The sequence below is a fragment of the Oncorhynchus mykiss genome, chromosome 21, assembly GCF_057628025.1.
Source record: "Oncorhynchus mykiss isolate SJ-2025 chromosome 21, ASM5762802v1, whole genome shotgun sequence".
Lineage (NCBI taxonomy): Eukaryota > Metazoa > Chordata > Actinopteri > Salmoniformes > Salmonidae > Oncorhynchus > Oncorhynchus mykiss.
In genome coordinates this window covers 32990087-33006220 of record NC_143042.1, presented here as the reverse complement: position 1 = coordinate 33006220, position 16134 = coordinate 32990087, and the positions used below count along the sequence as shown (strand labels likewise).

The 16134-nt window shown below is 45.2% G+C and overlaps 1 protein-coding gene across 2 annotated transcripts in view; it reads left to right on the top strand.

Annotated features, from left to right (window-relative positions):
* ache (acetylcholinesterase (Yt blood group)) overlaps positions 1 to 15831 on the top strand; it is a 34948-nt gene extending 19117 nt beyond the window's left edge. For both annotated transcript variants that reach the window (XM_036957785.2, XM_036957786.2), the window contains exons 3-11: positions 2758 to 2862; positions 3185 to 3398; positions 3489 to 3752; positions 3972 to 4154; positions 4372 to 4470; positions 4825 to 5020; positions 5273 to 5465; positions 5631 to 5809; positions 12067 to 15831. In XM_036957785.2, coding sequence (XP_036813680.1) covers positions 2758 to 2862; positions 3185 to 3398; positions 3489 to 3752; positions 3972 to 4154; positions 4372 to 4470; positions 4825 to 5020; positions 5273 to 5465; positions 5631 to 5809; positions 12067 to 12188 — 1555 coding nt within the window. In that variant the 3' untranslated portion in view covers positions 12189 to 15831. The remainder of the gene's footprint in view (positions 1 to 2757; positions 2863 to 3184; positions 3399 to 3488; positions 3753 to 3971; positions 4155 to 4371; positions 4471 to 4824; positions 5021 to 5272; positions 5466 to 5630; positions 5810 to 12066) is intronic.
* The last annotated feature ends 303 nt before the right edge of the window (positions 15832 to 16134 follow it).

Below are 16134 nucleotides of genomic sequence, written 5' to 3'. Positions count from 1 at the left end.
TATTTCTTGCACTTGATGCATGTGTACTGCGTCTTCCTGTCCTTCTTGGGTCCACACACATCGCAGCGCTTCTTCTTGTTGCTACCGGCTGCAATCTAGAATGATGAAAACACTTAGTTCAAGAATTTTGCTAACATCTCACTCACTCACATGTATAGTTACAGCAGGCCAAGGTAGGAGAGTCAGATACACACACATGCAACAACATCACTCACACTTACTTCCAGTATTGGAGTTGTTGGTACTGTGGGTCGAGCGGATGGGGCACCAGCATGGCTGCAGAAGCTGGGGTCCTTGGGTGGCTGCAGTGGCTGGAGAAGCTGGGGTCCGTGGGTGGCTGCAGTGGCTGCAGAAGCTGGGGTCCTTGGGTGGCTGCAGTGGCTGCAGAAGCTGGCATCCTTGGGATATATTGCCCCCTCTGGATTTGAGGTCTTACCAATTCCTTCCTCGAGAAAGAGCCGTCTCCTCTGGAGCTTCCCTCTGTTCCAATCTGGGTTCAATGCCATCCAGGTGACAAACGAGTTGTACGCCAAGATGTACAACATGTTGAATAATATCATGTGGCCAGCATAGGGTTCTTCTTTTGCAGCTGAAGCCAGTCACCAGCTTGTCTAAATTATCCACCCCTGAGGGCCTCCCGGGTGGCGCAGTGCTAGCTGTGCCACTAGAGATTCTGGGTTTGAGCCCAGGCTCTGCCGCAGCCAGCCGCGACTGGGAGGCCCATGGGGTGGCGCACAATTGGCCCAGTGTCGTCCGGGTTAGGGAGGGTTTGGCCGGCAGGGATATCCTTGTCTCATCGCGCACTAGCGACTCCTGTGGTGGGCCGGGTGCAGTGCACTCTGACCAGGTCGCTAGGTGTACGGTGTTTCCTCTGACACATTGGTGCGGCTGGCTTCCGGGTTGGATGTGCATTGTAATCCATTATGATTTCTGGTTTTTGATGTTCCTGGCCACAAATTCTCCCATCCCTATGCAGCGTACTCATGAGTACCACATTTTTGCCTTTCTTTGGCACATAGGACACTAGGGATGTGTCGGCCCGAAACACAAACTTAGAGGAATTGATAGGCCTGTTCAGTGTATTCAACAGTGGAGGTGGGAGCTCTGGCTTGTTTTTTTGTACTGTTCCTACCATCGTCAGCTTCCTCTTGAGGAGCTCCTGTCCCAGCTTGTGCGAAGTAAAAAAGTTATTGCATTTGATGTTGTCCTGTGTCACGTCCAGGACAACCCGCATCCCTTGGTTCTTCTCAGGGGCTCCTCCATTTGGCTTCCCCGTATACACTTGCTAGTTCCACGTATATGATGAAGCAGCATCCCAGGCAGCCCAGATCTTGATTCCATATTTTGCGGGTTTAGATGGTATGTACTGCCTGAAGGGGAAACGGCCCCTAAATGGCAGAAGCTGCTCATCAACAGAAATGTTGGGCCCACGATTGTAAAACAGGGGAAGGCAGTTGACCCACTTGTCCCACACTGACCTGATTGCACCTAGCTTGTCTCTCTGCCGCCGAGCTGGTTTGGTGTCACGGTTATCGAAGCGGATAATCCCTGAAATAATTTGGACGTTTTCCAGAGACATTGTTGCCAGGAAAAGTTCTCTGCCAGTTTCTGCATCCCACGGGGATTCTGTGGATTCCCCATTGGATCTGAAAACACCAGCAAGGATAAGAACCCCAAACTATACATGTAAATGACTTTGGTCCATCTCTTTCCATCTCTCTCCAAAAAAACACACCTTCCCTCCAAATTAGTGCAGTCCAGAATGATTTTCTGGATGGTGTCTGAGATGAACCGTTCAAAAGAAGACTTTATGTCCTGCACATGAGTAACCGCCATCCGTGTCGACCCTGGTTACATCCTTATCACATTGGCAGCCATGTGGGGTGGCTCATTCCTTGGGCAAGAAGACCATTCAATTTCCCAATTTTTGAACATCCATATTTCTCCTCCTGCAGGCTGCTGATGAGCTGGTTGCTGACGGGCTGGTCCTGGGGCTAGCTGAGGGTCAATCTCATCCTCTTCTTCCAACTCACTGTCAGACTCCGAATTGGCAGAGACATGATCCTCATATTCTGAAAATTCTTCATCTTCCAAAGTGGAAGACGTTCCTTCCACACTAGTTGAGCCGAGATCCTTTTTGCCATACTGATTGATTGTGGTAATGAGCCACACATGCAAAGCTTTTTATTTGCTATGTCCCTCCCACAATTTGCACCTGGCTGGGGTAGAGCGTGAAAAATACAGATTTTTTTTTACAATGAGTTGAAATAATGTATTGTAATAACATTGTGCAGGTTCCCGCAAGACATTGTGTAGTTTCACACTAAAAAGGGTAAAGAGTCCAAGAAAAGCGGGAGAAAGGGAGACAGGCAGGGAGACAGACAGGTTCTTGGTGCTATGTTGAAACAGCAGGCCCAGGGAGGAGGAAGACAGAGTGAAGGCACACAGCAAACCTTTTTGTTTCAAGTTTACTTGTTTTCACCTACACACACACTTTTATTACCCTCTGGTCCAGTGGACCCGAACACCACATATGTAATATAAATGTGTAGGGGGGTGCACAGTGTGCACTCAATGAAAATGTGTTAATGAGCCAAGGCCAATGAGTCTCAGGTTTAGTAAACATTGAAAATGGGTCCCACAGACCCGAACACCACAGAAGGGTTAAATAAAGTTTGATTTCATTTGAAATAAAGTTTTGTTATACCAGGTGGTAGCTAGATGTTTACAAAATAAAGTTTGATTTAATTCCAACAGGGAGATGAGCGAGGACTGCCTCTACCTCAATATCTGGGTCCCCACCTCCGCCAGACCTCACAACCTCACCGTGATGGTATGGATCTACGGAGGAGGGTTCTACAGGTAGGTAGTCCAGTGGGCTAAGGAGCTTGACCTGTAGCCGGAAGGTAACCAGTTCGAAATGCAGGCAGGGCACTGGAGGAAAGGAGGGAATTGATCTGTATCTGGAAAGTGAAAGGCTTTCACATCCCAGCAGCATTTCACAAGCACGTAACTGTACAACATGCTCTCCATCCAGGGATGCTGCACTGCGGCTAGGACCCTGTGCTCTTTTCAAGTTTGTGTGTATGCATGAAGGTGCTATCTGGGGGTATTGAGCAGGAAACGCATTTTCATTGTTCGCTGTAACAGATGGACAATAAAGTTGTATTGTATTGTTCTACAGCGGATCATCATCCCTGGATGTGTACGACGGGCGCTACCTGGCTCACTCGGAGAAGGTGGTGGTGGTTTCCATGAACTACCGCATCGGGGCCTTTGGGTTCCTGGCTCTCCACGGCTCCTCAGAGGCCCCTGGGAACGTGGGGCTCTTAGACCAACGCATGGCCCTCCAGTGGGTCCAGGATAACATACACTTCTTTGGGGGCAACCCCAAACAGGTAATGATAATAAAGAGGAAATGTATGTGTCAGCAAGCTTGTGCACTCTATAAATTCAATATTATTGTTATTAACTACTACTACTCGTAGGTGACCATCTTTGGGGAGAGTGCCGGAGCAGTCTCTGTTGGGATGCACCTCCTGTCTCCCGACAGTCGACCCACCTTCACCCGAGCCATCCTCCAGAGTGGAGCCCCCAACTGCCCCTGGGCCACTGTTACGCCAGCTGAAGCCCACCGGAGGGCCGTCATGTTGGGGAAGCTCGTCGGGTGCCCCTCGGGGGGTAACGATACGGAGCTGGTGGACTGTCTTCGCAACAAGCCCCCGCAGGAGCTCATTGACCAGGAGTGGCAGGTACATTCATTTATTACATTTATGTTTAGGTTTAAGTCTTACATTTATGTTTACTTTTAGAGTTACGTTTGACATTTAAATGTGCATTTCCATAGCATTTCCGTATACATTTATGTTTTAAGTTCACATTTAACGATAGTTAAATGTAAGGAATGTGTTTTCAATTATTTACCTGGTTAAATTAAGGTGAAATAAATAAATTTTGTTTTGTCTTCTCAGGTCATGCCGTGGTCTGCCATCTTCCGTTTCTCCTTTGTGCCCGTCATCGACGGCGTGGTGCTTCCAGACAACCCCGAGGCCATGCTCAGCTCAGGCAACTTCAAGGACACCCAAATCCTGCTGGGGGTCAACCAGGATGAGGGGTCCTTCTTCCTCCTCTATGGAGCCCCTGGCTTCAGCAAGGTACGTGAGGAGAGAGAGGGGATGGAGTGTTTTGGGGGGGTGCGGGGAGGAGCGGCTACAAATGTGCATTTGTGTGTGAGCCTGGTGTGTGTTTCTCTGTGTGTGCATTTGTAGCGTGGGTGTGTGTGTTTGTACATTAATGCCTGTTTTGTGTGTGTGTGTGTGTTCCACTGTCACTGATACAATTTCACACAAACCTTCCATTGACTCCCCATAGGACAATGAGTCACTGATCTCGCGCGAGGACTTCCTGGAAAGCGTGAAACTGAGCGTTCCGCATGCCAATGAGATCGGCCAGGAGGCTGTGGTTCTGCAGGTAAGTAGCCCAGCCGGTTAAGGAGGTGGACCTGTAGCTGAAAGGTGGCCAGTTCGAATCCTGGTTGGGCCATGTGCTGGAAAGAAAAGGGGAATTGATATGGACAGCTAGAAGACAGATTTTAGTTGTTCGCTGTGACGTATGGACTAATAAAGTTGTATCAATCAGGGCAACCACAGCACAGAGCACACTCTACTTGCATGGCAGTTCAGTTTACATGCCCTCTCGAGGGCAATCGGGTAACCACTAATGTCTGACCATGTATTGTGTTACAGTACTTTGTGACAACCGTGGATGTACAAGTGATTGTATATAATAAATATTATTGATTAATACAGTTGTATTGTGTTGCAGTATACTGACTGGTTCGATGAGAACAACGGGGTAAAGAACCGTGATGCCCTGGACGATGTGGTCGGAGACCATAATGTCATCTGCCCCCTGCAGCACTTCGCCAGGAGCTATGCCCAGTTTCACTCTAACCAGGGTGCCAACAATGGGCAACCAGCGGGCAACGCAGGGGCCACGGCGAAGGATGGGAACTCACAAGGTAAGAATGGTTCACGAATGTTTTTCAAAGACGTTATTTCATGTTATTTCAATGGTGCTCAAAAGGAATAACACAAATTTGAAGTTGTTCAAACCAAAAGGCGAACTCGAAGTCCTGCGTCAATATTCCATGCCAATGTCTCTCCTATCCTATTGTTGTTCCCAGGTGGAGTGTACCTGTTTGGGACATATACAAGACTAGAGTGGGGATACATGTTCTATTTCATTCTATGCTCTATTCCAAACTCTCTAGGTGGAGTGTACCTGTACCTGTTTGACCACCGTGCGTCTAACCTGGCGTGGCCTGAGTGGATGGGCGTCATCCATGGTTACGAGATAGAGTTTGTGTTCGGCATGCCGCTTGAGAAGAGACTGAACTACACAGCCGAGGAGGAGAAACTGAGCCGACGCATGATGAGATACTGGGCCAACTTTGCACGCACCGGGTAAGACAGAGAGGGGGGGGGTGAGAGGGAGATAGAGAAATGGGGAGTTGTAAAAGGGCATGGGTTGGTGTGTGTGTCTATCGTAGCAGACTGAAAGCTGTCAAACCCTAATTCTATTCTCTCTCTTTCTGTCTCCCACCCTCTCCCACCTTTCTCTCTCTCCAGTAACCCCAATATCAACTTTGATGGCAGTGTGGATAGCAGGCGGAAGTGGCCCCAGTTCACCAACAGTGAACAAAAACACGTGGGTCTGAACACGGAATCCATGAAGATCCACAAGGGCCTGCGGAATCAGCTGTGTGCATTCTGGAACCGCTTCCTGCCACGCCTCCTCAACATCACCGGTAAGAGGGTTACACACACACACTACAATGACACAATCTGGGCCTCTAACAGCACATTAAGGACATCAAAGCAATGCTCATGACAGTACAACCATACTGACAACATAAATATTCAAAGAAATATTCAAAGAGAGCTAGCTGCGGCTTACAGTCTTTTACAGGGAAAAAGGCTCAATCAACCGACAGAACTTTTAAAAAATAACTGAGAGAGAGAGAGAGAGATGGTGGTGTGGTTTGCTTGGTTTTGCAATGGAAAGTTGTGCATGGTCAGTAAAGCGCATAGCACACACTACAGTAGCTACAACACTTCCCTGCTAAACTGACCCAGGGTCAGATTGGATGAAGAAGGATAGGACTGTTGCTTCCCAAATGGCACCCTATTCCTTATATAGTGCTTTACTTTTGACCGTAGCCCATGGGCCCGTAGCCATGGCGCCATAATAGCGGAGTTATCTGAGAGTTTCTGTAAAAAATATTGTGCATATTTAGTTGATTTACGTGTTGTAGTTGTTTGGGGTGTGTTTGATAACGTATTACATGTTTATCTAATATACAGTATCTAGTTGACTTACCTTGAGAGCGCTGGCAGAATTGATGGCAGATCGATTTGTTTAGTTTGCTAAACTAGCTAGCTAGGTAGTTAGCTAGCTATAGCTAACTGTCTACTGCATTCAAAAGATGCAAAAACAGGTTTTTAGTAAATGTAGCAATTTTATTTCAGATAAAAACCGATATGTCACATTTACATAAGTATTCAGACCCTTTACTCAGTACTTTGTTGAAGCACCTTTGGCAGCAATTACAGCCTTGAGTTTTCTTGGGTATGACGCTACAAGCTAGGCACACCTGTATTTGGAGAGTTTTTCCCATTCTTCTCTGCAGATCCTCTCAAGCTCTGTCAGGTTGGATGGGGAGCGTCGCTGCACAGCTATTTTGAGGTCTCTCCAGAGATGTTTGATCTGGTTCAAGTCCAGGCTCTGACTGATCCACTGGAGGACATTCAGAGACTTGTCCCGAAGCCACTCCTGTGTTGTCTTGGCTGTGTGCTTAGAGTCGTTGTACTGTTGGAAGGTGAACCTTCGCCCCAGTCTAAAGTCCTGGGCGCTCTGGAGCAGGTTTTCATCAAGGATCTCTCTCTAATTTGCTCCATTCATCTTACCATTGATCCTGACTCCCAGTCCCTGCCTCTGAAAAACATCCTCACATCATAATGCTGGCACCACCATGCTTCACCATAGGGATGGTGCCAGGTTTCCTCCAGACGCGACGCTTGACATTCAGGCCAAAGAGTTGGTTTCATCAGACTAGAGAATCTTGTTTCTCATGGTCGGAGAGTCCTTTAGGTGCCTTTTGGCAAGCTCCAAGCAGGTTGTCATGTGTCTTTTACTGAGGAGTGGCTTCTGTCTGGCCACTCTACCATAAAGGCCTGATTGGTGGAGTGCTGCAGAGATGGTTGTCCTTCTGGAAGGTTCTCCCATCTCCACAGTGGAACTCTGGAGCTCTGCCAGAGTGACCATCTGGTTGTTGATCACCTTCCTGACCAAGGCCCTTCTCCCCTGATTGCTCAGTTTGGCCTGGCGGCCAGCTCTAGAAAGAACCTTGGTGGTTCCAAACTTCTTCTACTTAAGAATGGTGGAGGACACTGTGTTCTTGGGGATCTCCGATGCTGCATACATTTTTTGGTACCCTTCACTAGATCTGTGCCTCAACACAATCCTGTCTCGGAGCTCTATGGACAAATCCTTCGACTTCGTGGCTTGTTTTTTTTGCTCTGACGTGCACTGTCAACTGTGGGACCTTATACAGACAGGTGTGCGCCTTTCCAAATCATGTCCAATCAATTGAATTTACCACAGGTGGACTCCAATAAAGTTGTAGAAACATCTCAAGGACGACCAATGGAAGCAGGATGCACCTGAGCTCAATGTCGAGTCTCATAGCAAAGCGTATGAATACTTATACATAAGTATTTATATACTTATATACTTATACTTATACTTATATACTTATACTTATACATATACACTTACTACGTAAGGTAGTTCAGTTATTTATTTATTTCTAAAAACCTGTTTTCGCTTTGTCATTATGGGGTATTGTGTGTAGATTGATGAGGGGAAAAAATGGTTTAATTAATATTATAATAAGGCTGTTACGTAACAAAATGTGGAAAAATGGAAGGGGTCTGAATAATTTCTGAATGCACTGTTAATGCAGGTCAGTGTCAGTACCTTATTCAATGTGAGTAGTTGAGGTGGGTTTATACGTAAAAAGTCATAAAAAGTGACCTAAAATGGGTGAACAATAGGTTGAGACTTCCACTGCACTAGAGTCTGCACACCATGTATCAGAGTTGAAAAGTGTCTGGTGGCAGGAATATATAAATACCTATGGTAATATACTAATGGTAATATAGTTGTAAAAAGGAGTAATAGTGACCAGTGGTCAGCCCGTCAGGAAGTCCAGGGTCCAGTTGCAGAGGGAAGTGTTTAGTCCCAGGGTCTCGAGCTTGGAGGGCACTATGGTGTTGAACTCTGATCTGTAGTCGATGAACAGCATTCTCACATACAGTGAGGAGAACAAGTATTTGATACACTGCCGATTTTGCAGGTTTTCCTACTTACAAAGCATGTAGAGGTCTGTCATTTTTATCATAGGTACACTTCAACTGTGAGAGGCGGAATCTAAAACAAAAATCCAGAAAATCACATTATATGATTTTTAAGTAATTAATTTGCATTTTATTGCATGACATTTGATACATCAGAAAAACAGAACTTAATATTTGGTACAGAAACCTTTGTTTGCAATTACAGAGATCATACGTTCCTGTAGTTCTTGACCAGGTTTGCACACACTGCAGCAGGGATTTTGGCCCACTCCTCCATACAGACCTTCTCCAGATCCTTCAGGTTTCGGGGCTGTCGCTGGGCAATATGGATTTTCAGCTCCCTCCAAAGATGTTCTATTGGGTTCAGGTCTGGAAACTGGCTAGGCCACTCCAGGACCTTGAGATGCTTCTTACGGAGCCATTCCTTAGTTGCCCTGGCTGTGTGTTTCGGGTCGTTGTCATGCTGGAAGACCCAGCCACGACCCATCTTCAATGCTCTTACTGAGGGAAGGAGGTTGTTGGCCAAGATCTCGCATTACATGGCCCCTTCCATCCTCCCCTCAATACGGTGCAGTCGTCCCCTTTGCAGAAAAGCATCCCCAAAGAATGATGTTTCCACCTCCATGCTTCACGGTTGGGATGGTATTGTTGGGGTTGTACTCATCCTTCTTTTTCCTCCAAACACAGTGAGTGGAGTTTATACCAAAAAACATGACCTTCTCCCATTCCTCCTCTGGATCATCCAGATGGTCATTGGCAAACTTCAGACGGGCCTGGACATGCGCTGGCTTGAGCAGGGGGACCTTGCGTGCGTTGCAGGATTTTAATCTATGACGGCGTAGTGTGTTACTAATGGTTTTCTTTGAGACTGTGGTCCCAGCTCTCTTCAGGTCATTGACCAGGTCCTGCCGTGTAGTTCTGGGCTGATCCCTCACCTTCCTCATGGTCATTGATGCCCCACAAGGTGAGATCTTGCATGGAGCCACAGACCGTCATCTTGAACTTCTTCCATTTTCTAATAATTGCGCCAACAGTTGTTGCCTTCTCACCAAGCTGCTTGCCTATTGTCCTGTAGCCCATCCCAGCCTTGTGCAGGTCTACAATTTTATCCCTGATGTCCTTACACAGCTCTCTGGTCTTGGCCATTTTGGAGCGGTTGGAGTCTGTTTGATTGAGTGTGTGGACAGGTGTCTTTTATAGAGGTAATGAGTTCAAACAGTTGCGGTTAATACAGTTAATGAGTGGAGAACAGGAGGACTTCGTAAAGATAAACTAACAGGTCTGTGAGAGCCGGAATTGTTACTGGTTGGTAGGTGATCAAATACTTATGTCATGCAATAAAATGCAAATTAATTACTTAAAAATCATACCATGTTATTTTCTGGAGTTTTGTTATAGATTCCGTCTCTCACAGTTGAAGTGTACCTATGATAAAAATTACAGACCTCTACATGCTTTGTAAGTAGGAAAACCTGCAAAATCGTCAGTGTATCAAATACTTGTTCTCCCCATTGTAGGTATTCCTCTTGTCCCGGTGGTAGAGGGCAGTGTGAAGTTCAATTGAGATTGCATCATCTGTAGATCTGTTGGGGTGGTGTGCAAATTGGCAGGTAGAGTTCTTGGAAAGAGGAATGATGGTGGTCAGCTTGAGACGTGGGGATTACAGTCTGGGACAAGGAGAGGTCGAAAATAAACATGAAGGTGCCTACCAGGTGGTCTGCGCATGCTCTGAGACTGCACACCATCTGTTGTTGATGAAGAGACATACCCCTCCCCCTCTGGATTTCCCATCGAAGAATGGAGAATCCATCGAGTTGAATAGCCATACGGGGTATCTTGTCCAAAAGCCATGTTTCAGAAAAACAGAGAATATTGCAGTTACGAGAGTCCCGTTGATAGCAAATCCACGATCGGATGTCATGTTATTATTAAGTGGCCAATAGAATGGAGGGAAGTGGTGGCCGGTTTTCCCTTTGCCTTAGTCTCAACAGGACGCCCGATCTCTTGCCTCTTTTTCGCTCGTGTTTCCTCTTGGGTAGCCCGAAGATTGGATCGGAGGTACATAAAGAGCCCAGGGCGGATGAGTCAAAGTTGAAGCCAAAATTGAGGTTCGTAACTTCCGATCTGATATTCAAACGTTTTTTTGTCGATCATATGAAATGATAGCAGATACATTTAGTGCAAGAAAAGTAACGATAAACACCAAAATTGTCACAAAATAGCAAAGTTGGGTCGGAGCGCTCAAGGCGGCAGCCATACAGTAAGCCTCACCTTGCATAAAATCATTCAGCACCGGCTTCTAGTTTCAGCCACCCAAAGTGAGAGGACTGAAGTGTGGAGATGGCAGAAGGCTCCCTCTTAGTGAGGGTGACTTTATACACTGGACTGATGTGTGGTGAGCCCTTTCGGCAGCAGAAGAAACAGTGGGAAGAAGTGGGTGCTACACATTGCTAGTGGAGGAGTCGTCCAGTTTCCACAGAGAGCTGAGGATTGGGAACGTCAGGACGTCTAGTCAACTCCAGCAACACCATCACCATTATCAAACCTGTCCCTCCCTAGTACCATTCAACTCGACTACAAGACTAGAGGCCTTCAGCAAGAAGAGCAGGCACCATCCGAACCTGTCAAAAGTACTTTTTCTTTCTTCTTGAACTAACTTTTATCACCTTTTCTGATTTTGACATTTTACTGCAATTCAGCTTTAAGCTGTGAATGTGTACAATGCAGGCTAATGATCAATACATAGACTATCAGATCAGAAAATGTTAGACTTAGCCAAAAAGGTTAGCAGGGTGAAGGGAATCATGGAATTCCTCTGGTCCCTCCACGCCATCTCTAGTTCTATTTCTCTTCTATGACATCACCGCTGCCTAGGCCTTATTTAGCTCATTCTAGGGCCTTATGCCTTTTCTCTGTTCTCTCCAAACTTAGACCTTTTTTTCTATTTTTGACTTCACCATCCACTCTCCTTTCAATCTGAATTCCCTTATCTTTTTTGCTAATATAATTTTATCTCACAACTATTATTTTATACAAAACAATCCTCTCTTTGGTATTTTAAATCATTCTCAATCTTGGCAGGCGCAGTGAGAAGCCTCTAAAACTCCCTTTCTCTCTACTTTCTTATCCTTTCATGTTGCATTTAAAAATATATATATTTTTTTTATGTACAACACTTCAATTTCATCCCTCGTTCTTTTCCCTCCTACTTTGTCACAATTCCCAGAAGGCCTTTGCTATAAGAAACAGAACATATGTCAATAGCCACTTGACTCACTGTGTGTGTGTGTGTGTGTGATCCATCTTTGTATACCAAAAACCTAAACATGAGTATAATGCCAACTTTTCATTGGAAATGTTCCAAACCCCAAAAGCCACTGTGTTTCACTGTTAGAGGTCTGTGTGAAACATGTCTGGTTAGTTTCCTGACCTATGACCTATGGCCCCTAGTCAGATAAACAGGGATGATGTCGCTTCCTGGCTCGTCCCCACTGTCTCTCGGGTTCCTTTCGGATTATGTCTGATATTGTGTGATTCCATCTGTAGGTGACAGTGGTGACCCTGTCTTTCACTTGTGGTAATCTCTCTCTCTCTCTCTCTCTCTCTCTCTCTCTCTCTCTCTCTCTCTCTTTCTCCTCCTCCCCAGATAACATAGATGAGGCGGAGCGTCAGTGGAAGGTGGAGTTCCATCGCTGGTCCTCCTACATGATGCACTGGAAGAGCCAGTTCGACCATTACAGCAAGCAGGAGCGCTGCACTGACCTCTGAGGAGAGAGAGAAAGAGATGATGAAGACCTTGTCCTTCCATAGTTTCCTACATTTCTTCATGTGATATGATTTGTTAAGGCTTTGCAGTTTAACTCGACGAAGGCCAAACAGTGGATTCCTTTCCCCCACAAAATCACATTTAATGTGTCACAATTCATACTTTCTGTGTGTTTTTTGTTTTTCCATTGCAGATGTTTGGCTGTCTAAAACACGTCCATAAGCTGACAATTTATCAGCATCAAATGTATTATGGAAGGAGGTGGTCATTGATGAAGGCTGTGAAACGGTGAACATTTCAAAGGTGTGTCATTACAGTACCTCTGAAGACTGTGTGTATGTGTGTGTGCGTGTATGCATGCATCCGTGGGCATGTGTGTGTGTGTGTGTGCGCGGAAGTGTGGTACGACTGAACCTCTGTGTTCCACATCACTCTTATTTTTTTTTTTTACTTCACTTTATTATTTTCCAGTTGATACAAATCTCGCTATCTGCTTATTTTGAATGATCTTTATTTAAAACAGCTATTATGACCACTGTTCCACTGTCTAACCATGTATCCGTTCACTTGGCGTTCGTCTATCTCTTATATCTGTCCCCCCCCCCGTTCTTCTATCCTTCTTTCTTTCTCTCTGACTGTATTAGTTAGGTGATCTGTTGTTGTATCTGTGTCGTGTCTTCTCCCGTGTCTCAAATGACACCCTATTCCCTATATGGTGCACTACTAAGCTCTGGTTGAAAGTAGTGCAATCCATGTGGAAAAGAGGTGGGATTCAGAAATACAATCTGTGTCTGTGTAGCGTCTTCTTTTGCATCTCAAATGTACACCCTATTCCCTACATAATGCACGACTAAACTCTGGTCGAAGTAGTACATGGAATAGGGTGGGATTTGGGATGTAGTCTGCGTGGGTCCAAACCTAAAACCTCTGATCAATTATTATAGGAATCTGGAGCCATGTAAATCGCTGTGTGCTGGGTTAGAAAATAACTACACTGAAAAAAAAACACAGTTAAGACTGTGTGTGTGTGTGTGTGTGTGTGTGTGTGTGTGTGTGTGTGTGTGTGTGTGTGTGTGTGTGTGTGTGTGTGTGTGTGTGTGTGTGTGTGTTACACTACATGGATATAAACAGACAAGTGCATACAAAGTTCATACACACACACTATCACTCTCTCACACACCAAAACACACACACACACACACACACACACCGGAAAAGCGTGCACGGAGGACCAGTACTCACAAGTTCAGCGATCAACAAGATAGACATGTAGTCATGTTATATGTCACACGTCTATCTTGTTCATCGCTGAACTTCATCGCTGAACTCCGTGCACGTTTCTCAATCCACTCTGTGTGTTTCGGTGTGTGTGTGTGTGTTTTGGTGTGTGCGAGAGCGATAGTGTTTGTATGCACTTGTCGGTATATATCCACATACCTCTGTCAATCACCTATATGTAGCCAAGCACTTGTGAATGTCAGTCACACCCACTGTTGTTTGTTCTAGCGTCAGAATGCAGTAAAGTATTATATTTTGTGGGCGTGAGGGTGTGTGTGTGTGCATACTACTAATATTGTCTCCGTGCCAACGGGTCGATGTGTCTCGCTCCCCTCCATCTCTCTCTTTTGTCCTATCCATCTCTCTCCCGTCTCAACCCCCCCCCCCCCCCCCACTCTCTCTCCACCTTCCCCTCATCTCTCTCTCCTCCATCTCTCTCTCCTCCATCTCTCCATGTCCCCAGAGGACGAACGGTTCTCGTTAGTCTAATGGAGACTGAAGTAATTCACTCAGTGTGTGTCTGTCTGTCGGTGTGTGTGTGTGTGTGTGTGTGTGTGTGTGTGTGTTAAATTCAGTGCTCCAGTGAAACGACAGGATGCTGCGTCAGCCATTCGCTGGCTATGAGACAGACAGGCCCTGGCTGGGCTGTACTGCACTGCTGCAGTGGCTGGGGCTGATGGAGAGAGAGGGAGGAGGGTGAGAGAGGGGCGAGAGATGGAGAGCATGGGTAGGAGAGATGAGAGATGGAGCAAGGGTGAGTGGGAAATGGAGAGAGAGAGGGTAAAGATAAAAAGAGAGGGGAAGATGGAAGGAAAAAGAAAACAGGGTTACGTACTCCACTCTTGTCTATACTAAGGTTATTTATCATTAATGTGACATATACGTACTATATGTGTGGGTTTTTGTTACTCTTTTTCAGTATTTTATTTTGCAGTTGCATTCTTCAGGTTTAAACCAACTACAGATGTCAGAGTGTAAGAGACTGTCTGTGTGGAGTGTTTAACGATCACTTCCGTATCTGTTGAGATTGTTCTGAGTTTGGCTGCTCTCGCCGGGACTTTGACATGAGAAATCCGTCCGTCTGTCTGTCTTTGTGTGTTCTCCGTATGTGTGTCTAATTGTCTGTCACTGTGAGTCTACCTTTTGTTTGTTTGTTTGTCCATCTGTGTCCACCTCTGTCTCTCTGCTTGTGTTTGTCTACTTGTCTGTGTGTCCATCCGCCCGTCTCTATACAGTTTTTGCATGATGTCATACTTTTGTGATGTCATATGTGTACGTATGTGTGCGTTTGTTGACATTGTGGAAGGGATCAGGATCAGCCTTGTGATTGGTCAGTGGGTCTTTCATCGAATCATTATGAGTGGTGTATTCACCGGCATGTACAACTCCTATTTAACGACTGGAGTAGAGTAGTCTAGCTTTAAAAAAATATATATATAAAATGAAAAAGTCAAAGACTATCTGTAATTATTTAGATACTGGTCCCAAATGGCACCCTATTCCCTACATAGTGCGTTATTTTTGATCAGGGCCCAAAGGGCTCTGGTCAAAAGTTGTGCACTACATAGGGAATGGGTTGCCATTTGGGACGCATCCACTTTGTTTGACTGAACAGAATGCATGTGTGTATGTATGGACTGGCTGCGTGAGTGTTCCGATGATGACTGAGTGACAGCTGCTCAAGCACCTCTTTTCCAATAAGAGGGCCTGCTTACCCTTGCTCCCCCAATGATATCCCTTCATGCATGTCCAGAGCAACAACCCCCCCCCCCCCCCCCCCTCTCTGTATCCTACTCCAAATTTATGACAGTTATTTTCCGTAACAATATAATACCCCTGATGTCCTGATATGTATTTGGATTATTATTACATTTATTATAGCTTTGGAATTACAGTTGATGTTAGCAATAATATAACACATTGATAACTAAATATATGACATTTATTGTATGATGATGATGATTATGACGATGATGATGAAGATTGACAAAGCAATATAATATATATAAAGAGTGCCATATTTTTATTTGAATTGTTATATTATTTTTCCTTTTTCCTTTTTCAATCCAACAGTATTACTACAGTACTACTACAGTATACTAGTCTAAACAGTATATAGAGTATATACAGTATTATGGGTATATACAGCATAGTATCTACTGTATATAGTATATATAGTATATACAGTTTATACTAGTAACACTACTGTACTATTACAGTACTACTACTTCTGCATCATTTGTTACAGTCGCTAGTACTTTAAATAATACATTAGAATGGCTTTTGTAGAAGTATGTATTCATGAATGCCAGCTTGTTGTTTGTCAAATTGCAACAAAATAAAGACACCTTGCTTGCTTACCTCTAATACCGAGTCTATAGCTCTCTCTCTCGTCCTTTCCTTACTCGCAACACGGGTTACGTGTTTTCTGGTCTGTGACCCACTGACACCGCCCACGGTTAGAGGTGAATAAGGCAGCCCAAGAGTCAACGTACAGGGAACTATATTCACGCACACAGGAACAGAGGAACTGTGCATGGAGATGTATGTGGAAAGGACGTGGAATGCTAGTGGTTCTTAATGAACAGAAACCAGGGGTAATGAATACACTGTACACAATACAATAACTGGTGGCACAAGTAGAGCAAGAAGGCTATTAACAAGGGAAGG